Source organism: Chrysemys picta, chromosome 1, assembly GCF_011386835.1.
Source record: "Chrysemys picta bellii isolate R12L10 chromosome 1, ASM1138683v2, whole genome shotgun sequence".
Lineage (NCBI taxonomy): Eukaryota > Metazoa > Chordata > Testudines > Emydidae > Chrysemys > Chrysemys picta.
In genome coordinates, this window is record NC_088791.1 from 202,415,479 (window position 1) to 202,441,198 (window position 25,720).

The window sequence follows — 25,720 nt, forward strand, 5'->3', positions numbered from 1 at the left end:
CCTATGAACACTAGCAAACTTTGCTGTACTTAAATCTGATGCTGAGAGATCAGTCCTAAATGGTAATTTTAAAAAATAATTCTGTAGCCATAACTCTTCCCCCTTTTCCTCCCCCACCCCCAAAAATCTCTGGCCTCATTTCTCCAAGATTAGCAGAATCAATTTGTTCCTAAGTGTCTCTGTGGCCCATTTTAGAACCACTGGGCCCTGGGTTATTTGTGCTTCTTGGTTTGAGTGCAGGTAGCAGCTCTAAACTTGCTGATTGTGTTAAATTATGTGTCTCCTGTGAGAGTCTAGGTGAATAAATAAATATGCAGCCCAGATGCCCTTTAAGGCAGTTAGTTATTGTCTTTTATAGAAATCAACAACACATTTTTAGGAGAAATGAAAGCATGAAATTAAAAGACTGGCTATAGGCAGAGTCAGGAATAAAAGAAAAAAGCATGGGAGTCAGGAGTAATTTGGTGTATGCAAAGAAATAACTAATTCCCAAAGCAATAATCAGTTGCTTCCTCTATCAAATAACAATCCTCCAAACTGAATACAATACAATTAGGGTTACTTCTTTACCTTTCTGACCAAAAGCAACTTGAGAGGCTGTATTTCCTCCTCCTGATACTGCCAACTGCCTTACCCCAAGCAATGTGCTGGGCTCAGCATGCATGTCAGGATTGTTCTAGCCATGTGCATTCTAAGGTATGGTGTGCCAGTACAGCTCCTAGCCCAGTCATTCCTCCTTCTCTTCTCTGGCCTGGCTATCACCAGCTGGCTGCTTCTCAGGCATACAGGTTAGGCAGACCTTTGGGGTGCTGGGGGTACTTTTGCTTTCTGGAGAGTCCTGATGGGCTCCTGGCCCAGAATTGTCAACCATTTTATTTTGTGTCACTTTTCTCAGTTGCTGTTTCTGGGCTGATGTCTGTGCGAGCTGATTTTCATAGGACCCAAAATAGCAGGGTGGGGCTCCATTTATTAGAGTAAGCACAGTTTTACAATTTAGTCTTGCACATCAATTAAGTACCTAGTTCCAGGGTGGTGTGTCTCACACATACCATATATAGCATAACTAGATGGTGCCTTTTTTGAGGTTCTAGAATCTAAATCATACATATTTGTAAAATACTAGGAATGTGTCTGTCATGGATCACAGTGTGTGCTATTTCTTGTACCTTTCTGCAGTCTCTCATGAGTGACCCTTTGCAGGGACAGGCTCTGGGCCTCCAATGCACTTAAGGAGGAGTCCCATGACTTTGCTACTCTTAAACTGGATCCGTAGGTTTCAGCGCCCCGATTTCTCACCATGGCTCATTTAGGAAGACCAAATTGGTTTGGCTTCTTTCAGTAACCTTCTCTCTTAGGAGCTTTATGACCAGAAAATATATGCAGTGATACAGTTCAGCATTTTCAAAACAAAGTGTTATTAATTAACAGGAACACAGTAGTCAGAGAAATGGGTTAAAGTAACAAAAAAAGGCCTACACACAAATCTTACTTAAACTGAGTTCTTCCCTTGCAAATTTTGGGTAAGTTCCACTTGGCCTAGGCACCCCTACTCCTAGGCTGAGACAGCCAGCCAGCCCCTGCAGCATTCTGTTACTCTATCACACTCACTTGCAGCTGTTGCTGCCTGCTCACCCCCCTTCCTCTGTAGGGACTGTATAGGATTGCATGTAATAGGAAAGTCACTTAAGGATACTGGACATTAATGACTTGCGTGAAAAAAATCACGTTTGCCCCTAATCCAAAATTCATTTATTTTCAACTAAAACATGCTATTAAAACTCAGGTGAACGTTCACAGAATCCTGACTAGCATACAATCTACAGCTTCATTAAAGTTGACTTGAAAAATATGTGTGTGTTTGTTTGCAGAGACAGTGAGTGCATCCTTAATTGGAGGTGGGTCCCTATCTAGGTTTTTATACTACAGTTACCACCATGGTATTAAAGCATCTGTATGTATGTCTGTCTGTCAATTTTTCAGAGTAGCGTGCAGTTTCTGGATATTGCTGGATTAAATATCTTTGACTGACCCCAAGAAATTGTGGGTAAGAGTCTGTGCTGTGCCTTTGAGAGGTGAAGCACAAATTTGCCTCCCAGAGGGAAGAGATGCTTCCCAGTCCTGGGCTGCTCCAGGGGCTAAATTACTGCAGTTACTCCGGGCTGCCCTACTGGCTGTAGCACTGCTCAGAATCTCTGCAGTGCTGGGCACTGCCCCTGACATTCTCCGCCTGTTTCCAGCCCCGTCCCAACACACCCCTCCCATCCGGGCTTGTTAGGGGGTCCTGAGGGCACATCCTGTGCCTGCTGTTTTCTTCTGTTCCTGCTCAGGGTGAATTCTTCCTTAGTGATAGCTGGAATTCTTAGAGCCCTTTAAGTGGCGCTAGCCGTTTTACCTGTCTTAAATGGACCAGAGTGGAGCTGAGGATCTCATCCACACTCTTGTGTTGTTTTTAAAAAGGAGCTGTTCTTCCAGAGGATATAGTAATGATTTCAAACTTAATTTGGTTTTCTCCCAGTTGAAGTGTTTATGTATTGTTTAAGCTTCCAAGTGCTATTATTTGTTCTGAAGGTTATTTGAGTAAATAATAAAGGAAATATTATTGATTGTACATAGCTTTTGTGTTCCAGGGTACATTTCCGAAACCTATCAAAATGAGGCACTATGTACTCAATGATCGTAACTGGGAATTTAAATTAAAAGTAATTGCCGTGTCCAAAACTGTGTTCTTACAGTGCTGATCATTAAAAGTCAGCACTTGCCAATGCATCATTCATCAAAGCATCTTTTGAGTATATCTGTGCTAATAGTGGGGGAATGATTGGAGAGACTGATTTTGAATGGCCTCTGCTGTACTACTTTGATTACATAAGTACCCACTGTAATTCCATTTTACTGCAGGAATAGTCAGTCTGTTTGTTTTGACAGCAGAACATCCACCTGTGGAGAATAATACATAAGATAAATATGCAAAGTTGGACCATCGTGGATGCCTGTAGCCTGAGTTGCCCCAGTTTGGGATAAAAACAACAATGTAGTAAAGCTGCACAAACTAAAACAAAAAAACTTTGTTTATAAGACGACAATTTGAGTGTTAACTAAGACTCCTCATAAATCTAAACATGATTTTATCATTACAGCAATACAACAAATAATATGCAAAGAAAAATAATAGCATCAAACATACAGATTTCTTCAGTACCAAAAAGTACATAGGCCACAAATCCTAAGCATTTAAAACATGCACCACTGATTTGGCATTTATGTCACCACACACTGTCCTGAGCTGAAAAAGCAGCAAACACCCAGTTCTTTGAATAGGCTGGTATCTTTCTCCTTGTGGTTATCTTCTTGCTGCAATTAGTAAAAGCAGGCCTGTGAGCGTGAGCATCAGCCCTCAGGGGAGAAATCTCTTTCCCCCCTCAGGTATGGCTCTGTCTCAACTAATTGAAGTTTGATGCCTTTTTTTTCTTATAAACTTGGGAGTGGAGTTGGCCACCACCCTTGGAAATGTCCTACTGAGCATGCTCCAAGGATTTGACTACCTACGCCCCCCCCCACACTCCCACCTAGGGTGGCCATATGTCCAGATTTTATAGGGACAGTCCCGATATTTGGGGCTTTGTCTTATATAGGTGCCTCTTACCCCCACCGCCGTCCTGATTTTTCACACTTGCTGTCTGGCCACCCTACCCCCCTCTAGCCCAGACTGGCTGGAGTCAATGGACAGCTGTTGTATTCTTCTGGCAATAAACCTGACTACTACCATTTAAAGGAAGAGTGACAGAAGCATGGATTACACATGCGTAGCTGGGTATTACAAAACTAATGAACCTTAGTATGTAGTAGAGTAAATCAATTTTTCAAAATATGGTGTATAGTTTTTTAAATAATCAGCTAATTCTATACTTTAGAAAAAGAAATAACAGCTGCTGTTGTACTTTCCCACTAACAGATCCGATTTTGTGCCTTTACTAATGTTTCAGAAAAATTGTTACCTCTTTCCAGAAAAACAGTCTCTCAGAAAAGAGAAAGTGACTCATTGCTCTCTTGCCAATTTTGGTTACAAAGGCTAAAGACTATTTTGGAAATAATGTCAGATGTCAACCTTCCCAAAGAATGTCCTTTTTAATTTACTAATTGATCTTTAACTTCTTGGTATTGTACTATCAGTTTGTGATCAAGGCAACTAATATAACACTTTTCATTATCTTCCACAGATCTGAAGAGGGAAGCCAGTATCTGTCACATGCTGAAGCATCCCCATATTGTTGAATTATTGGAGACATACAGTTCAGATGGAATGCTTTATATGGTTTTCGAATTGTAAGTTTCCTCCTTGGTTTTTATCATGGTTATTTGAGTAATGACTAGAGCTGGGCAACATTTTTCAGGTGAATAGTTTCTTTGCCAAAATTGCAGTTACAGGGCAACCAGAATTATTTGTGAATTCATGTAGAATTCAGTAAATAGTTTTGGCTAAAAAAAGGCATTTTTTTTAAAGTCAAAACATCTTTTCAACATTTTCAAAACAAAATGTTTCATTTTGAAACATTTTTAGAAATTTAGCTGGATTTATTTCAAAAATAAATAAAAGGTAAAACAACTGGAAATGAAATGAATCAACAAAAAGAAAAAAAAATTGTTCAGGTGAAACAAAACCATTTTAAAAATTTGTTTGGTTTGGCCTGCAAACTGAAAAATGTATTACTTGCTCAGCTCTAGTAATGACATATGTTAAGCATAAAACATTATAATCTAAATCATTCCAATTTTTAATTTTGGTTGTAGATTTAAATTGAGATTTCTCAATTCTTAGTGAATACATTTAAAGTGCTTCAGTTTTTGGTGACACGTTCTTTTAAAAGCAGTATGTTTTAAGTGTAAAAGTTAATTTAGTTTGCAATGCTTCCTTGAGAGGTATGCAACAAAATTATTCTGTTGAATGATCATCCAAAAATTGATCTAAATTCACTTTACAGCAGGCTGTTTCTAAATTATTTTTTAAAATTATACCTGAAAAAAAGGAATTGGACAACATTTTTCAAACCTAGATATCTAAGGCTTGTCTCTTCAATATATAGATAGCACCTGCATAAAAGTGGCCTAATTTTCTAAGACATCGAGTACCTGTAGCTCCCATTGATTTCACAAGTAGATCAGCTTTCCCAGCACCTTTGAAAAATTAGACCACGTGTTTAGGTATCAGAGTATGAATTTAGGAGTTTGATTTTAGGCACTCCAGTTTAAAAATATGGGCCATTTCTTATCAAAATAATGGCTATAGTCCATATCAATATAAACAGCAAATTTTAACATTTTTTTCAGAGGCTTTGAATTAGTTGTGCTCAAACACTTTCAGGACTTCACACTTCTATCAACAGACTTCAGAGCAAAACAGACATGTACAGTAACTCCTCACTGAAAGTCATCCCGGTTAATGTTGTTTCATTGTTCCATCGCTAATCTATTAGAGAACATGCTCGTTTAAAGTTGCGCAATGTTTGCTTATAATGTCTTTTGGCCGCCACCTGCTAGTGGGTGGGGACTTGGGACCAGGGCGGGCCCCGCAGATCAGCAACTCCCCCCTACCTTCCTGTGCCTGCCTGCAGCAATTGGCTGTTTCCCTCTCGGGGGGGGGGATGGGGGACGGGGGAGGAGTGAGGATGCAGCATGCTCGGGGTGAGGGGGCTGGATTGGGGGCAGAGCTGGGGGTTGAATACCCCCCATCCCTGGCACTTTGGAAAGTCTGTACCTCTGCAGCTGTGCATGCGCCGTCCAGAGGAGGGAGTGGTGCGCTTCAGCGGGATAGTGTGTTTTCCTCATCACGTTCAGTTTCCGCAGGGAAGTGTTTGCAGCCACTGCCATGCTGTGTCTCCTCCCTCCCTTGGTGCTGCGTTGTAGGGTGTGAGGCTACATTAACAACATATTAAGCCTTGCGGGCTCAGCTGAGTGTTAGTTCATCATTTAGCAGCAAGGCATTCCCTGGGAAATATCCCACCTGATATCGACACGGTTGCTTTAGGAGAAGCTCAGGGAGCTCATGAGCAGTGCCCCAGACAATCCTCTGATTAGAACTTGTTTAAAACTTATACTGTATATGTATATAATGTCTTTTGTCTGGCAAAAAAAATTTCCCTGCAACCTAAACCCCCCTAGTACATTAATTCTTATGGGGAAATTGAATTTGCTTAACATCGTTTCGCTTAAAGTCGCATTTTTCAAGAACATAACTACATTAAGTGAGGAGTTACTGTACAAAAAATGGGAGTACTTGTGGCACCTTAGAGACTTTATTTACGAATTTATTTGAGCATAAGCTTTCGTGGGCTACAGCCCACTTCTTCGGATGTAGCCCACAAAAGCTTATATTCAAATAAATTTGTTAGTCTCTAAGGTGCCACAAGTACTCCTGTTCTTTTTGCGGATACAGACTAACACGGCTGCTACTCTGAAACCTGTACAAAAAAATGTAGCTTTACATTTCTTTGTATTCTTAATGTAGAGCTAAATGGGCAGAGAAGATTGGTCTTAGCCTCCAACTTTCAAGTGATCACAGGAAAGAAGACACATATGTTGGGCATGATATTAGCATCACACAAATTTCACCATTATTAAAATTGTTTTTTGTGGTTTGTCATCACATATTAGATTATTAATTTAAATGTGTAATGTCACAAATGTAGATAAAATCCCAAAAAGCAAAGAAATGAAGCAGAAACTGTAATGTGTACTTACCTAAAATGAATTCCTGCAAACTTTCAGTAACTGTTTGAGACTCTCCTTTTTCTGCCCTCTTTTGATATTTTTTGTTTGTTTTTGTTTTGTTTTTAAATGTGAGGGAAAGTTTTGCTAACACAATGAAGGTAAGTTTGTAAAATGCTGTTATCTAATGCTGGGAAACACTTTTTCAAAGTGGGAAAGTTCAGGATCAGATGAAGATGACAAAAATTACACTTCATTCATTAATGTGTGTCTACCTCCACCTACTGGTTAGAAGAGATGTTACTCAGGAGTCTGGAGTGGTATAGGAGTACTCATTTTTTAAATATACAAATACATGTCTGTTAAGTACAAATATTATATGGGGGTCTTGGATACAAAATAAAAACATGGAAGTATTTCTTTAAATCCCCCATAATAGGGGTGGCAATACTATTCAGTGCTAGGTGTGAGGTTCCTAGCAGAGTGCACCTGGGAACAAGCGTCACCCCAATTAGGAATCTGTTTATTGGGTGGGGTCTGCATTTTGTGTAATGGGAGGGCAGGAGGGATGACAAAAGGGGAAATAAATATATGGAAACCACCTTTTGACTGTAGTGTGAGGCATTGTTCATGACTCTAAAGGTATGCATTTTCAAATCATTTGTGAGCATTTCTTTGTTTTTATGTTACTGGTTTTAAAAAAGAAATAAAAGTTTACTGAGGCAGTTTAGATACTTATGTTAAATTGTAAAACCATTTCACCTCATATGAAAATATGTATTTGGTTCTTTTAGTTTGAAGATAATCAGTTTGCCCATATTGACTTATGGGAGAGCTAAGAAATAAAATTTTTCAGCAGTTTACAATCTTCTTGTTCAACAGTAACTTTTTTAAAATGACTGAACCCCCCCATCTCATTTGTGTTATGACTAGTTCTCATGAGTTAAGTTTGCTAATTTGAAGGGGGAGACTCAGTTACAAATGGTAGAAAAATCACCCCCTGAGAAGAATGCTAAACTGAGCATCTTCTACAAGTTTATCAAAGCTTGTAGTTTGTGTCCTCTTTTCCAAATGGTAGTGTCCCTTCCTAGTCTGACCAAGGACCTGGTGAGGACAGGAGTTATGGTTTTCAGGCTTTTGGGATGATATTCAAGAGGGGAGAACCACACACACACAGAGTAAAATAATGCCTTTGCTTGCTCTCTGTCTTCTCTAAATCCTTCCAGGTTCACCTCTTCTCCCCACCCTGCATACCTAGAACAATGGGGGTTTCATTTTCTCTCTCGCCACTCCCCTGCACACACATGCCATGCATGTACATATGCTCTTGCAATCTGCTGCTTTTCTTTGTCTCCCTGCATTCTATTGATCCATGTTTATGGTTTAGGCCGCTACTGGCCTACCCTGCTTACAATAGATCAAGCCACATAATTTCAATATGTGTTACATCCCCACCAATATCTAGAATTGGACTTCACATATGTGTTAATGGAATCACCTCTACGTATGGTAGGGTTATTACTGAACACTAGGGTTACCATATTTCAGCAAGCAAAAAAGAGGACGGGAGGAGCCCCGCCCCTGCCCCTCCCACTTCCCACCCCCCCAGAACCCCCAACCCTCCCCCCGTTCCTTGTCCCCTGACTGCCCCCTCCTGGGACCCCTGCCCCTAACTGCCCCCCAGGACTCCACTCCCTATCTAAGCCTCCCTGCCTCTTGTCCCCTGACTGCCCCAACCCTTATCCACACCCCCACCCCCAGACAGACCCCTGGGACTCCCACGCCCCATCCAACCACTCCCCACCCCCTGACAGCCCCCCCCCCAGAACTCCCAACCCATCTAAACCCCTCTGCTCCCTGTCCCCTGACTGCTCCGATCCCTCTCCCCACTCCTGCCCCCTGACAGCTCCCCCCCAGAACTCCCAGCCCCCCACCTCCCCCGCTCCTTGTCCCCTAACTGCCCCCTCCTAAGACACCCCCCCCAACTGCCCCCCAGGACCCTACCCCCTACCTGTACCCTGACTGCCCAAAACTTTCTCCACTCCCCCCAAAAAGCCCCCCCTGAACTCCCGACCCCCCCCCCCGTTTCTTGACTGCCCCCTCCAGAACCTCCCTGCCCCTTCTCCTGCCCCCTGGCCCCCTTACCCTGCTGCTCAGAACAGGGTGTTGGGCTCTGTGCGAGCCGGACACGTGGCTGCGCTCCCCAGCACAACAAAACCCGGTCCCTGGCCCTGCACAGTGCTGCCGGAGCCGGGCTGCGGGGAGAGCTGCCGGCTCATAATGCAGGGAGGGAGGAGGCAGAGCTCCTCTACAGCTGCTCCGGAGTCCAGCCCGTGACATTCCTGCAGCCCTCCCAGCCGCTCGCTCTGCTCTGCCGGGGAGGGGGGAAATCCCGGACATTTTGAGTTATTTACAAATTTCCCCCGGACGCTATTTTTAGCACAAAAAGGAGGACATGTCCGGGTAAATCCGGACGAATGGTAACCCTACTGAACACGAGAATCAGATGGTAGGAGGACAGTAAAGATGGGGCCTAAGAAATCATTGCCTGAGATTTTGGTTTTTTTTAAGGCCATGTCTGTTAAATTATGGTATGTTGACTGCAAAATATTTTTTCTTTCTAAGCAATAAACTACATGCAGTACTGATTGTGGTGCTTTATTTATTCTGTAAAAGTCCCAAAGCATGGGCCAAGGGACTTAATTACACTATTATAAAATGATTATGTACACCTCAGGGACACTCATTGTGGTAATTAATAAGGATTTAAAAATTTGGAAATGGAAACAAGGGTTTACATCTATTTTTACCATTCCAGTAGCTCAGAATTATGGTACAAACACTCTTAATTGGCTTTTTAATTGCATAATCTTATTACTATTTAATATTAATATACAAAAATCTTCACTGTGAAATAGTTAGGTTTGCTACACACATAACATAGCTGACTCAAATCCAGAATGGAAGGAAATGAAAAGGGAAGTCACCAAAAAGTAGATACCCTGTCGTTCATCCACAGACATTCCTTACTGTCACCACAACTACTGTACACTGCATGTGCTGTAACTGTAACTCTGCCCTTCCCTCTAGCTTCCCTTTTCCATATACTCTTTACTAAAGTACCCACTCCTAACACTATTTTTCGTGGATGTTTAGGATGTAATGTGTTGTGCTGGGGAAGGGGGTGGAGGGATAGTTTGATAAAATTGGTAATGAAAGGCTGGCATCCATAGCAAGTTAAGATTGTGGTGTGTGGTATGCGGTATATGGTAGTTGTGGTAATGGTAAGGTTTGTGCCAGGGGGTAGAGGAAACGAGGGGGTTTACTGTTTGGTGGTGTGACACTGCACCCCATATTCTTCACAATGATATTATGATATAATTATGGCATAATTATGATATATTTTGTACAAGATGGGTCATGTGAAGTCATTTGAAAAGTTATGATTTGCTGAATGATTATCCTATTTATATGCATGAATCATTTTTGTATCTGAAGTTATAAATATTGACTAGGGATCTGTATTTCAACTGGGCTTACTCTGGAAAACAACCACAGCCAGCCTTTCAGGTACAACAGTGAAGAAGCCAGACAGGGCTGATGGCCCATCAGCAAAGACAATGGACTGTGAAATAGCAGCCATTGCTTAAAGCCTGGCCAAAATGCCCACAGGAAGGTTAAGCTATAACACAGTCCATTGTCTTTGGACTCCATCTTGGGATGTCAGTATTTTTCCACAAATCGATCTGGGAACCAAGTTGTGAAACAAAGGGTTCCCACCATATGCTTAAGCTATATAAGGTGAGGAGTGACATCATCTGTCGTTCTTCACTCCCCACACAAGAAGACTCCTTGAAACACCTGAGGAGCAAAGACTGAACTGGGGGAAGTGCTGAACCCAGGCAAAAGGGATTTCTAGCCTGTGTTTGAAAGACCTGGGGATTCCAAGCTGTAAAGCAAGTGCAGCTTGTCCCTTAAGAATCTGCAGCCTGCTTGTATCATCCATCAGGGTGAGAATTTGCTAATTCATATCCTATCTTTCTAGTATCGTAGACTTAATTTGTATTTTGTTTATTTACTAGGTAATCTGCTTTGAGTGACTTTGAGTGAAATGCATGCAACATTGTAACTCAAGGGGCGAAGGCTGTTGCATATTCCTCTCCACATGGGAAGGGGGGGCGAACTCTATGAGCTTATGCTGTACAGTTCCCTGTGCCAGCAGGGCCGCCGACGGGGAGGCAAAAGGGGCAGGGACATTAAAGTGCTGCTGCGGCAGCGCTTTAATGTGGGCTGGTGTGGGTTCTTACCGGTACAGAGTACCGGCCCATACCAGCTCACTTTCACTCCTGCAGTCAGTGCTGTGGGAACAGTACTCCTCACAAAGGTGAGGCAAAGAATGTAGACCAGGAGTTCTCAAGCCTATTTTTCAGGGCCCGCCTTTGAAAATATTTCAGGCTGTGATGTCGTTCCCCCACCCCCCAATGGTACCGGACATAGCTTTCATGGTATCCCTGGAGATCCCTACAGAGCTAAGTTACAATGCCATGCCACCCTTACTTCTGTGCTGCTGCTGGCGGCAGCACTGCCTTCAGAACTGGGCATCCAGCCACCCAGCTCTGAAGGCAAGGAAAAAGGACGAGCAAGGACCAAAAAAGAGCCTATGTCTGGGAAAACCTGGACATATGGTAAACTTATTTTTTGTGATTGCACAACTCCCCTCCCTACCCCCCACAATAGTCTTGTGACCGCCTTTTGGGGCAGGACCCCCAGTTTGAAAAATGCTACACTAGGCCATGCAGGAAGTACACTTACCTCCCTGCAGGCCTGATACTTGGGAGAAGATTGTCCCAGAGAAACTGATTATATTTTTGGAGTGGTGGTATTACTGTGGTTGAATGAGATGGCGTAAGGGGTTTACAGTGCTCTCTCTAAATGGAAATGAGTTAAGCACTCCCAACAAAATTCTAAAGCTTGTCCTGATTAAGACCTAGAATCATAGAAGTGTAGGGCTGGAAAGTACCTTGAGAAGTCATCAAGCCCAGCCCCCTGTGCTGCGGCAGAACCAAGTAAACCTAGACCATCCCTGGCAGGTGTTTGTCCAACTTGTTTTTAAAAGCTTCCAATGATGGGGACTTGACAACATCCCTTGTATAAAATGTATCATAGTTATGCCATAATCATATCATATATATATATAACTATATCTCTATGAAGAATATGGGGGCATAATGTCACAATGTGTATATAAAAACAGCTTCCTAACAGAAAATGCAGTGCAGACAGAGCCTTAATATTTAAGGTAATGAACACAGTAGAACATCTAGGAGCAATTTGTGCATAGACCCTAAAATTGTTCAGTACCCTAGAGCAGTGTTTCTCAAACTCTGACTTCAACATGTTGAATCATCAGTCTGTCTTAAGTAATTTCATTAGTACATTTGCAAATACAGTAACTCCTCACTTAAAGTTGTCCCGGTTAACGTTGTTTCATTGTTACGTGGCTGATCAATTAGGGAACATGCTCACTTAAATTTCTGCAATGATCCCTTATAACGTCTTTGGCAGCCGCCTTCTTTGTCCACTGCTTGCAGGAAGAGCAGCCCATTGCAGCTAGCTGGTGGGGCCTTGGAACCAGGGTGGACTGGCAGCCCCTCATTAACTCCCCGGTCCCCTAAGTTCCCTGTGCAACAGCCGCCCAGCAGGCTATCAGTTGCTGTCAGTTCAGCTGTCCCTCCCCCCACAGCCATGTGCTGCTCCTGCCCACTACCTTAGAGCTGGTCCCGGGAGCCTCCTGCTTGCTGTGCGGATGTGTGGGGGGAGGAAGGGACGAGGGGGGGCTAATGTCAGGGTGTCCCCCTCCCCCCTGCTTCTGCACCCCGCTTATCCCATCTCCATAGAGCAGGGGGGACACATGACAGGGCTCAGGAAATGCGCATCTCTCTCACTCACACACACACTAACACGCACGCACACATACACACACACAAAGGGTGTGTGTCTCTGTCTCTGTCTGCCATGCTGTCTCCCCGCCCTCCATTCGTGCTGCCTTGTAGAGTGTGAGGCTACATTAACAACAATGAGTTAACCCTTGAGGGCTCAGCCAATTGCTAGTTCATCATTTAGCAGTAAGGCGTTTCCTGGGAAATATTCCACCCTCTTTCACCCTCTGATCTCATCACCTCAACCAAGCTTCACAGTCATCATTGCTGTGTAGAGTATTAAATTGTTTGTTTAAAACTTACAGTGTGTGTGTGTGTTTGTATATATATATACACACTACACACACCTCTACCCTGATATAATGCTGTCCTCGGGAGTCAAAAAATCTTACCGCGTTATAGGTGAAACCGCGTTATATCGAACTTGCTTTGATCCGCCACCAGAGTGTGCAACCCCCCCCCCCCCCCCCGAGCACTGCTTTACCGCGTTATATCCGAATTCGTGTTATATCGGGTCACGTTATATCGGGGTAGAGGTGTGTCTGTGTGTGTGTGTCTGTGTGTATATATATATGTGTATATATATATATTATATAGTCTTTTGTCTGGCAAAAAAAAAAAAGTTTCCCCTGGAAACTATCCCTTCCATTTACATTAATTCTTATGGGGAAATTGGATTTGCTTAACATCGTTTCGCTTAAATTTGCATTTTTCAGGGACGTAACTACAACGTTAAGTGAGGAGTTACTGTATAATGAAGACACAGCCCACATGAAATGTTACATAAAACATAGTGTTACTCAAAACCCTGCTACAGAGTAGTTCCTACTCCCTGTATGAGCACCATCTCATGCCATCACACATTTGAGTGCTGGGGATATACAAGGAAGTGTTGCCTTTCAACTACAATGACATCTTTCTCTCCACATCATCAATGTGTGTCGAGGACTCTAGCTTACGCTAGATTCTTTCTTAACCAAAACAAAAAATAAACATTTTAATGGAGTGTAGCATACGTTGGTTATTTTCTGAATTTTTAGACAGTATTGCATGCTTGGCCATCAAGGTGTTCTGGCATGGTGTTGACATGGCCTATCCCAACCTGAAAAAAACTGGGGGTTAAGACTTCTTGCACCTCTATTTTTCCAATATCGCAAGTCCTTAATACTCTCATAAAATACAACTTTCATGTAGTGAATCCCTCTAGTTTCTGCAAAAATTGTGTTTTAGTTGAAGTACAAGTTGAGATGTTGCTATAATGATTGGTTTACTGTTTAAGCACATAGAATTTTCTGTGGTTTGCCATAGAAGAGACCAAGATTCCATCTCGCAAACTCCACAGTAACAAAGACTTTCATCATAAATTTTAAACTTTAAATTCAACTTACAGTAAGCTTTCTTCATGGAAAGCTTATCAGTTAAAGTCTCAGTGAGGAAAAAATACAGACACAGTATGGTTGTGCTAGTGAGATTGATGTAGTTGAACTGATTGAATAAAATGTAGAAAGCATTACTGCTCACATGCTGTAGCCCATTTTAACAATATCAAGACAATTTCAAATTGACTTTAATTTTCAAAAATAAGGGAGATTTTCTTCTCACTTTTGAAAACTGCCATTTATCTGTAGGAAAAGTATTAAAGTGAACACATTTATTTTTGGAGTAGTACAATCTTAAAGATAGGAGTGTATAGGAGAAGAGCTTTTGAGGACACAATGTGTATTATAGATGTACATATTATTGTAAAGAAACTATTACTTGATGCTGTGTCTGATCCCTCTTCTTGGGGAAAGTTTGTTTTTAGAATAGTTGTGACTGGACAACTCTGGTAGTGTAGGGAATCTTCAGATTTCCCTGACCTCAGTAAATAAAGTTTTAGGGCTGGCTGTAGGATGGAAACTGGTGGTGGTATTCAATTATCTACACTATGGGCACTAGTCTGTTAACTCATCTTAGTCATACATGAGGTGAAAGTGTCCTTAGTGATTCTTTTAGGTCTGATGCCATTGCTCTTTGACATCTATCTTTGATACCACTGGATTTTGATTCATCTGCAATTCCTAGCAGGTCTGGATAGAGTCACTCTTGTGTGGCTTCTATACTCCTTCGTGAGAGGTCTGAACATAGTTATTCTGAAGGATGTCATGTCAAAGACCCTTCAGGGTTCTACCTTGTCACTTGTCTAGCTCATCATAGACCTGTAGGAGGGTTAGAAGGACGCGTTGGCAGAAGTGTCTCAGGAGAGCTGATACCCAGCTTTACATCATCTCCACTATATCTGGCCATGGCATTGCAGTACAGAGTGCCATGCATGACACTCTATGTAAAAGATTGGGATTTGCATAAGGGCAAATTAAGACTGGCAAGACTGATGTAATATTGCAAATATAGGGGAAACAACTAGAAATACCCTAATATAGTTTTGCAATTTGTAGGGCTAGTTAACTCTAACATTGCTGCTGGATGTTCAAATAGTAGCTGTGGCCAATAGGATTTTTTCCTGGTAAGATGAGTGCAAGTTTCCTTTGGTTGCAGACTTTTTACAGTTATCCATACTTTTGTCCACTTACAGCACACTCTACATACGGGTTCAGCTGAAGTTGGTGTAGGTTACATCTGTGCACTTAAGTGGAGCTTTGTGTTGAAAGCATGGTACTGTGATCTGAACTGGATGCCTTTTAGTTTCTGGCTGGCTTGCAAGGTGTTGTTTGAAACTATAAATAATTTAAAATCTGGATGCCGGAAAGTCTGCCTCTCCCGTGATGCAGTGCCGATGCAGTTGTGATCAGTTGGAGGTGCTTGAATAATACCTCCTCCACTTTCAACCACCCTAACACTTCAGCCTCCCTTTCGAAAGGCCTGAGAAAAAGAGTCGTCATCTGAACACAACTGCAGAGGCACTGCATCAGGGGAAAGGCAGACTTTCAGATCACAGCGACCCTCTAGAAAACTGCTTACAGGTCACTTTCCATACGGGGTCTTCTATGCTGATACTTGCTTCTCTCTTGGTCTGCTAAAGCTTGGATGTGTAAACTTTGTAGACATGCTGTTAAGCAATGGATGTACACTTTGCTATAAATCTCAGTCAATCTCCTTAGTTCTGGAGAATATTGTACTGCTGACAAATGGAAGCTTATTTATAGTCTGATGTTTATAAAAGCAGTATTTTCCATGAATCCACAAGTGCCTTATTTCTTCTCATTGAAAATTAGATTACCTTACGGCTTGTGTACACTTACAGTGCTGCAGTGGCACTGCTGTAGCACTTAATGAAGACACTACCTAGACCGACAGGAGAGCTTCTCCCGTCAGCATAGGTACTCCACGTCACTGAGAAGCGGTAGCTATGTCCACAGGAGAAGCCCTCCCATCGACATAACTCTGTCTACACCAGGGGTTAGGTCGGTATAACTGTCGCTCAGGGGTGAGGATTTTCCACACTCCTGAGCAACATAGTTATACCAATATAAGTTTATAGTGTAGACCAGGACCTAGAGAGTATAGGCAATTAGTTGTAGTCATGTCAGTCCCAGGAAATTAGAGAATATCTGAATACCTGAAGAAGAGCTCTGTGTGACTCGAAAACTTGTCTCTCTCTCCAACAGAAGTTGGTTCAACAAAAAATATTACCTAGCCCACCTTGTCTTTCGATGGGCAGTTAGGTAGGAAAAAAAACAAGGAACCAGTGAACAGAGTCAACAATGCAATGTGCACTGCCATTGTTTGCGAGTGAGGGAGCCTGTAGGGGGTCCTAAACTATCTGATTGACTTCTACATCATCCTTATGGAATACTAGCTGGAATACAGTATCTGAATGAGATTGCCTTGCATACAACTGCAGTCCCTGGTGTAAATACAGTTACACTTGTGTAGCTTCATTTTTTCCTCTTTGAAAGAACTTGTAGGATAATATGTAACTGGATGTTTGCTTTGAGGGTCCTGTTGTGTATGGTACCATAAGATTGTCTTTTTCACACCTCTTGTTCAGCGTATATACAAGAGCAGTAAGGGAGATGCAGATTTGGTATGGATTGCACTACCCGTAGTATTTTGAGAACACCGCTGTATGTCTTCATTTAATTTGACTCGTGCTTTGGTTGCTTAGCTTCCCCTGTCTCGTCAAGATTGAGGCTTGAATGAAAGCTAGATGGCTGAACCTAAATCTGAATAAGATAAAGTTGATGATTTGGGGGGAAGATGGGGTACTGACAGATGTGGTATCTGCCCCTTCAACTAAGAGTTGGGATGTGGGCCTGCAATTTGTTAATAAAGTTTCTAATCTAGGGGGCCGTGGACAATCTCCATCCAAGAATATTAAAGAAACTAGCACACGAAATTGCAAGCATAGGTGTTAGAACTAGGAATGTTGCGGGTGCTGTCGCACCCCCTAGCTTGAAGTTGTTTCCATTATATAAATGGTTCACAGTTTGAGTGAATGGTTCTCAGCACCCCCACTATGAAAATTATTCCAGCCCAATAGCAAGGATGTTTAATGAATCTGGGTCATAGCCTGTGACTGGAGAATTGCTAATATAGTTTCTGTTTTTAAGAAAGGAAAAAAGTGATCCAGAAACGGCAGGCCCGTTAGTTTGACTTCAATTGTATGCAAGTTCTTGGAGCAAATTTTGAAAAAGAAAGTAGTTAAGGACATAGACGTTAGCGGTGAGTGGGATAAAATCCAACATGGTTTTACAAAAGGTAGATTGTGCCAGACCATCCTGATCCCCTTCTTTGAGAAGGTAACTGATTTTTTTTTTTTTTTTTTTTTTTTAAGACAAAGGAAATGAAATAGATCTAATTTACCTGGATTTCAGTAAGGCATTTGATACAGTTCCACATGGGAAATTATCAGTTAAATTGAAGAAGATGGTGATTAATATGAGAATTGAAAGGTGGATAAGGAACTGGTTAAAGGGGAGATTACAATTGGTTATACTGAAAGGTGAACTGTCAGGGTGGAGGGAGGTTACTAGTGGAGTTCCTCAGGGATCGGTCTTGGGACCAAGCTTATTTAACATGTGAAAAAGGCTAATGCAGTCCTAGGATAGAGGTATTTCCAGTAGAGACAGGGAAGTGTTAGTACCATTGTACAAGGTACTGTTGAGACCTCAGCTGGAATACTGTATGAAATTCTGGTCTGCCATGTTTAAGAAAGATTAATTCAAACTGGAACAGATGCAAAGAAGAGCTACTAGATGATCCCAGGAATGAGAAACCTTCCTTTTGAGAGGATACTCAAAGAGCTTGGTTTGTTTAGCCTAACCAAAAGAAGGCTGAGGGAGATGTGATTGCTCTATAAATACACCAGAGGGATAAATACCAGGGAAGGTGAAGTTATTTAAGTTAAGCGCCAATAAGGACACAAGAAAAAAATGGCTATAAACTGGTCATCAACAAGTTTGGGCTTGAAATTAGGTGAAGGTTTCTAACTATCAGAGGAGTGAAGTTCTGGAGCAGCCTTCCAAGGGGAGCAGTGGGGGCAAAAAACCTAACTGGCTTCAAGACTGCGCTTTGATAAGTTTATGGAGGAGGTGGTATGTTGAGACTGCCTACAATAGCATGTAAATATCTCCAGTGGCAGGTGATAGGACACTATATGGGTAGGGCTCTGAGTTACTACAGATAATTCTTTCCCGGGTGTCTGGCTGGTGGGTTTTGCCACATGCTCAGGGTCTAATTCATTGCCATATTTGGGGTCGCAAAGGAATTTTCCCTTGGGTCAGGTTGGCAGAGACCCTGCCCTCTGCAGCATGGGCCACAGGTCACTTGCAAGTTTAAACTAATGTAAATGGTGGATTTTCTATAACTTGAAGTCTTTAAACCATGTTTTGAGTACTTCAGAATTCAGCCAGAGGTTAGGGGTTTATTTCAGGAGTAAATGGGTGAGGTGCTGTGGCCTGCAGTGTGTAGGAGGTCAGATTTAGATTATCATGATGGTCCCTTCTTATTTTAAAGTCTATAAGTCTTGGGCCCTCCAGCTGTGTATCCAACTCCAGATAGCATCAGTGGCCAAGAGGGCTTTTTCCATTTGCTCTGAAGTAGGGGATTGCAGCCATTTGTCCTGGACATGGATCCTGCCATAGTCATCCATGCCTCTATTTCCAGCTGAATTACTGTAAAGCACCCTACATTGGGGTACCCTTTGAAGATCACTTAGCTTAAGGTACTACAAAACGTGGACACCTGCCCTTTTAAAGGAGCTTCCCACATGTTGAATATTACGTCATCAGTGCTCCAGAACTGTGCTGGCTTTCTAGTTCATTTCTTAGTGTTGTTCAGGTTATTTATTTCTAACCTATAAAGTCCTCCTATGGTCTGGGGCCTGTGTGTTGGAGAGACTGCATCTAACCGTGGCAGATCAGATCAGTTGGATTGCCTGAGCAGACAAGTCCTTTGGCCCTCAGGGACCAGCTGGATGCTTTTGTTGGCAAGCTGTTGGTTCTAGAATTAGTTTTCCCCCTAGGTCTGACTGAGCCTGAATCTGTTGACATTAGGGTATGTTGTAAAGCGTGGGGGGGGGCAACCTACAGCCCACGAGAGCATTTCAGAAGGCCCACGGGCTGCTTCAACACTATATACTAACAGCTGATTCATTAGCGTTTTGTCATCATGTTTACATCATTTTTAGTTTACACAAGTGTATAAATAGACAATCCTGTACATAGAAACAGCCTATCTAAATACATCCAAAACAAGCTGAACTTAAAATATAAATCAATACAGGTGACTTTAAATCTTATTAAAATATGTAGAATCTGTTTGGCCCACACAAGTGCATGCTTAGGTTTGTGTGGCCCTCCTGTGCAAAAACTTTGGGCACCACTGCTGTAAAGGCTCACTACTTTCCCAGACTTTTAATGTGGTTGGGGTCGGAGTGAGAGTGTTGAGCACCTGAGATGTTTTGGATTGGAGAATTTTTAGTTGACATGACAGTTTGGATATAGTTGCTAAATGAGTTTTGTTTAATTATGAATTGTACCTGCATCTAAAGCACTTTTGATATGAGCATTATACAAATGGAACATATTTCTGAAATATTTTACTGTCGTTTGACTTGGCAGCCTATTATCTGTTTTCTTACAAGAACGTTTTTCATATCTTTCTATCTACAGTATGGATGGAGCAGATCTGTGTTTTGAAATTGTAAAGAGAGCAGATGCTGGTTTTGTGTACAGTGAAGCCGTAGCCAGGTATGTACTCTAATTTTTAACTAATCCCTCGGGGTAAAGAGGAGGGGGTGGAATAAGTAATTTCAGTTACACTAATTTGTGGTTAAAAATAGAAATGCTATAAATAAGTCTGTTTGCACAGATTCTTATAGGGCAGGGGTTCTCAAACTGGGGCTCATGACCCCCTAGGTGGTCGCGAGGTTATGATGTGGGGGTCACGAGCTGTCAGCCTCCACCCCCAAACTCTGCTTCGCCTTCAATATTTATAATAGTGTTAAATATAAATTTTTTTTTTTTAATTTATAAGGGGGGGGCCGCACTTAGAGGCTTGCTGTGTGAAAGGAGTCACCAGTACAAAAGTTTGAGAACCACTGTTATAGGGAGCTCTGTAGTAGAGCGTTTTAAAGGAAACTATGTATAAAAATGGTCCTTCATATATGAGCTGTGCTTCTCAATGGTTGATGTGATTGTTAGATTGTTATTTCAAAGTCAATATTTAAGTCTTTGTCTTTGCCTTTTTATGAGTGTCACACTGGGTGGGGTTTGATGGCTAGTGGGCCTGGTGGGACTAAACATTTCATTTTACTGCTGGCACGCTCAGCAGCTTTTAGTAGTGTCAAGCTTATCCCTGTACCTGTGTTTCTAAGCCATTTAATTTTTTTAACTTTTGTAGTTGCATGGTAGGCTAAAATGAAAGTGAACTCAAAGCTGTTAACGGACAATGAAATCCCATATTGATAATATTCAATTGAACGTTCTTTTTAAAATTTACGTACTTCCATGGACTCCTCTTGGGTACCTGTAGAACTCTCACCTGCCAGATGCCCCGTTTTGGCCAAGTATTTTAAAAAACAGTCCTGAACAACCTGAGCTGCCAGAGGTTTCACTTTAAACCCTGGTTTCCTGCCACTTTTTTGGGAGTTGAGGCACACTGCTTCTTCACTCCCTGCCTCGGCCTAATGCTTTTTTGGCTTCTCCACTGAATTAAACTGCCTTAACTTGCAGTACCGGGATTCGTCTCTTGCAAACCATAACAGTTCCATGCATGGAGAAGTGATGGAGTTGGGCTGAGGAGGGAGTGGAGGTAAGTATGGGGCTGTGAGGGAGCAAGTCACAGGCAAGGGCTATGGCAGCAGCAAAGAGTAAAGGGGATCACCTGGGGATGGCTAAAGAGCATTGAGTATCTTTCCCTGCTGTAGCACTGAACACTTTACTGCCTTTTCCACTTGATAGATCTGCTATGGTTCTCAGCATGAAGATTCCCCTCTAACAAGCCATAGTAGGTCTGTCAGGTAAAGAAAAGTGCTCGTGTCCCCTGCCTACTTATTTACTAATGTGTTCATCCTAGCACGCTCTGCTCCCTGTAGCCCATGCTGAGCTTAGTCGGCTTCAGTGACCATTGACTCCTGCTCCTTTTTTCTGTGCCAGGAGGCCCATAGCAGAGAAACGTTCTCCATCTGCTTCCTTGATATCTGAAAAAAGTATGTCAGATACTGTCATATCTTTGTTTAGACTTCACACTTTTTTCCCCAAAATCCTACGATGCTGGTATGTTTTACAGGATTAACTAATGCAGAAAATTAGAAATATGTAATTGTTGGAACTAAGCCATACAGACCCAAAAACATTAGACTAGTAGGAAAAAAAAGAATTCCAAAATAAATTATTCATGTTGAGAATTCTAAGCAAACTACAACTGAATATACTATGAAAATTATCCAGAATACTGATGTTTATCCTCATTTAAATATATGCAAGTTTGGCAATGATCTGTGTGAGGCTTTAACAGTAATTTAAGGGATTTAAACTCTGCTTTGTGTAAAACATAATACAGTCAACTATGGAGCTGCTGGGATGGTCTCAGCAAGTACTTAACAGCACACAATAACATTATGCAACAGTTTAGAACAAGAAATAAATTTTAAAATATATTGTATTCAGTTGAAACAATAGCATTTGGAAGACAAGGAAGCAGTTATTCAGACTATAATTTAGCCAGGCTATTGGGCCTAAATTCCTTTCTTAGGCTTGGTATACACTAGAAAATTAGGTTGGCATAAGTATGTCGCTCAGGGTATGAAAAATCTACACCCCCAAGTGGTGTAATTAAGCCGACCCAGGTCCCCATGTACACAGATGTAGGTCAACAGAAGAATCCACCTCCTCTCAGGGAGGTGGATTACCTGCACCGTGTTACAGTGGCACAGCTGTGTCCCTGTAGTGTTTTAATTGTAGACAAGCCCTTAGAATCTTTAAGGACCACAGTGGGTAAGGACACTGATTTTACTTGTTGTTCCAAAATCAGCAGCACTTAACATTCTGCTTGGCATTAGTTCAGTGTGGGGCAAGAGTGCCACCTAATGAATCAAACTTGTAGGGAAAGGGCTTGTTTTAAGCATAAGTAACATAGGCAAGTTAGCCTGAGGCACCAAGTAGGCAAAATGACAAGCAACATAGGTTGCTTCCATTTGCAACTTTCTGTGAAAAGAGCTTCAGGCAGATTTACCCTGACTAGTATTAGTCAGTTTTTATTTATATCAAGTTCTTTATACTGAAAGTTAACTGCAAAGACAAAGCAATAATTCTAGTCAGTTTCTTTTTGCAGTCAGCTCTGCCAGTAAGGCCTTTGAATCATGCAGAAATTGATATTTCGCTTTGAGGTAAAGACTATAAAGGTTTATGTCCTGGAAGGGGCTACAGAAAGAAACTGATTAGAATCATAGAATGCTCTGCAATGGAGTTTAAACTTGATGTAGAATGAGAGAAGAAGCCAGCAGAGGGGCTCCAAGGAGGCTGACATGATCAGTGTGTTGGGAAAGAAAAATAACTTTTAAAATTGAATGTATTTGAGCTATAAAATAAGAGACGAGGAGGCTGGAAAGGAGAAGGTTATAGTTTTCTAAGTGAGAAATGATAGCATGCAAGAGTTTTAGCGTGAGAGTGATAAAGTAGCAAATTTGGGAGATATAGGAGGAGAAATATCTGCACTTGTATTTGGCACAAGTCTAGATATGAGAAACAAAGGAGGTGAGTAGAGTTGAAAATGACCAGCGCTTGACCAGGAAGGTGATGAAGTTGTAAAAAAGAGAAAGTGATAATAGAAACAGGAGATCTTTTAAAAGAGGACAAGATGCTCAGTTTGACTTTTAACTTGAGAAAATGGTGTAATATCCAAAAAAATATAAGTGAGAAAGGAAGTGATATGAGATTGGACTAGAGGGGCCAAGTTCAGGAGGGGAGATGAACAGTTGAGTTATCAGCAAAAGGTGGTAACTGAAACCGTGGGCATAGATTTTTTGTAAAAATCTGTTTGAGTGATAAGGTAAGTCAGTTGGAGTTGGGAGTGAAACTCATAAATTCTGGGCTTCTATTTCTGCGCTCATTTTTCTAGACCTTGTAGCTTCATAAAATCTTAGTTCAGTCTGTTGGATTCTTAAATGTACACACAGTATTACACATATAAATAAAAAAAAACATACTTCATAGTTCAGTGAATAGCCAAAGCCTCTGTAGACTGAGCAGAAAACCTAACAGCAGAGTCTGTAGATACCAAACTGTAGACACCAAAGAAATTCTGTTATGTGCACTGAAGTGTGTGTGTAAGTGTGTGTGTGTGTGTGTGCATGCGTGCAAAATAAACCTTTAGATCGAAATTCTCCCTGATCTCTATTCATTTGAATTTATATCTAATCATAGAATCATAGGACTGGAAGGGACCTCGAGAGATCATCTAGTCCAGTCCCCTGCACTCATGGCAGGACTAAGTAGTATCTAGACCATCCCTGACATCTGTTTGTCTAACCTGCTCTTAAAAAACTCCAATGAGGGAGATTCCACAACCTCCCTAGGCAATTTATTCCAGTGCTTAACCACCCAGACAGTTAGGAAGTTTTTCCTAATGTCCAACCGAAACCTCCCTTGCTGCAATTTAAGTCCATTGCTTCTTGTCCTATAAGAGGTTAAGATGAACAATTTTTCTCCCTCCTCCTTGTAACAACCTTTTATGTACTTGTGTACTCTGACACTTCTCAGTGAATTATTTGCTGTTGCTGCTTTGGAAGACTGTTCTTTGGAGAACTGCATATGTGTTGGTGTGAACATAAGGTCTGCCAAAAGGTGGCTCTAAATCCCCACCACGTTGTAATAAAGTGAATTGATTGACAAGTATTGGAGAGACTTGTTGTTTCCCTAAAATATAATATTTTATAATGTGGTCTCATTTCATTAATATGCCCTTTAAATGTGCATGATATATTGGGTTCTGTGAGTGGTCAAAGTGCTAAACATGGGATAATCACAGAATGTGTGGAACCAAGATCAGAACTTGTAATGAATCCTGTGGTCATCCATTGGATCTCTATAAATAAAAAGTATTGTTTACTTCTTAACGTAGACTTCTTGAGGCTGTGACTGTCCCTTCCTCTATTTTGTAGGAATGCTGTCAACGAAGTCATTTTAATATAACCTCATTTCTATCATAATACTTTTGACTTGATATCAAATTTTATGTAAAATTGATTCTGACAGTAGTGCATATTCTGTGTTGTGATGGTCATGCAGTCACATAATAGCTTACTTAGCTTATTTTACAGTTTTAACTATCCAACCCTAAATTTTAAATTGACTCAATTTCAGAGACTAACATTCAAAATATTTGTCCTTACTTGCATACTTGCCTAACTTTGTCACTGAGTATAGACTCCAGTGAAATAAGTATGTGATGAATCTGTCCTGCTTGAGACAAATACCATGTACAATTTGCAAAGAAGTGTGAGAAACTTTTAAATAAAAACAGTTCATTGCTAAGTGAGTGTAGATTTTAGAATTTATTACCTCAGTATACGTGGCATCTCTGCTCATGTGAAATGCATGGAAGCTGATAATTTGTCACTTTGTCTACAAGAAGATCCTATTACCATATTGCTCTCTCAAATACAGTGGAAGATCCAAAAGTTTCTTCACTTGTTTAGTGCTTTTCATGCAGTCACTTAACTCAAATTCTAATTTAGAAATACAAGATTAAGATAAATTGCATATAGGGTTGCCAACTTTCTAATCACATAAAACCGAACACCCTAGCCCCGCTCCCCACTCATTACGTTCCCCCTCCCTCGGTGGCTCGCTCTCTCCCACCCTCACTCGTTTCACTGGGCTGGGGCAGGGGGTTGGGGTGCAGGAGGGGGTGAGGGCTCTAACTGGGGGTGCAGGGTCTGGGATGGGGTCAGAAATGAGGGGTTCAGGGTGCTCCAGGCTGGGGCAGGGAATTGGGGTGCACAAGGGGGTGAGGGCTCCAGCTGGGACTGCAGGCTCTGGGGTGGGGTTGGGGATGATGGGTTTTGGGTACAGTAGGGTCCTCCAGGCTGGGGGGGTGAGGCAAGGGATTTGGAATATGGAAGGGGGCTGTGGGTTGAGGCAGGGGGTTGGGGTGTAGGAAGGGGGATGTGCTCTGGACTGGGGGTGTGGGCTCTGGGGTGGGACTGGGGATGAGGGGTTTGGGATGCAGGAGGGGGCTCCGGGTTTGGGGGGGCTCAAGGCTGGGGCAGGGGGTTGGGGCACGGGGCGCGGGCTTACCTCGGGTGGCTCCCGGTCAGCAGTGCAGTGGGGCTAAGGCAGGTTCCCTCCCTATCTTGGCTCCGCACTGCACCCCGGAAGTGGCCGGCAGGTCCGGCTCCTAGGCGGGGGAGGAGGGGGGCAGGAGTCTCCGCACGCGGATCTTGCCCGCAGGCACTCCCCCCCCCCCCCCAGCTCCCATTAGCCATGGTTCCTGGCCAATGGGAGTGTGGAGTCGGTGCTCGGGGTGGGGAGCTGCAGGGGCTGCACCTATGGACAGGGCAGCGCACAGCAGAGCCGCCTAGCCAGGCTTCCACGTAGGAGCCAGAGGGGGGACATGCCGCTGTTTCCCGGAGCTGC

The 25,720-nt window shown here is 42.3% G+C and overlaps 1 protein-coding gene across 20 annotated transcripts in view; it reads left to right on the plus strand.

Moving 5' to 3' along the window:
* Positions 1-25,720, plus strand: part of CASK (calcium/calmodulin dependent serine protein kinase) — a 412,098-nt gene that overhangs the window by 187,347 nt on the left and 199,031 nt on the right. For all 20 annotated transcript variants that reach the window (XM_005301770.5, XM_005301765.5, XM_005301766.5 and 17 more), the window contains 2 exons: positions 4,218-4,323; positions 19,754-19,831. In XM_005301770.5, the coding sequence (XP_005301827.1) occupies positions 4,218-4,323; positions 19,754-19,831 (184 nt within the window). The remainder of the gene's footprint in view (positions 1-4,217; positions 4,324-19,753; positions 19,832-25,720) is intronic.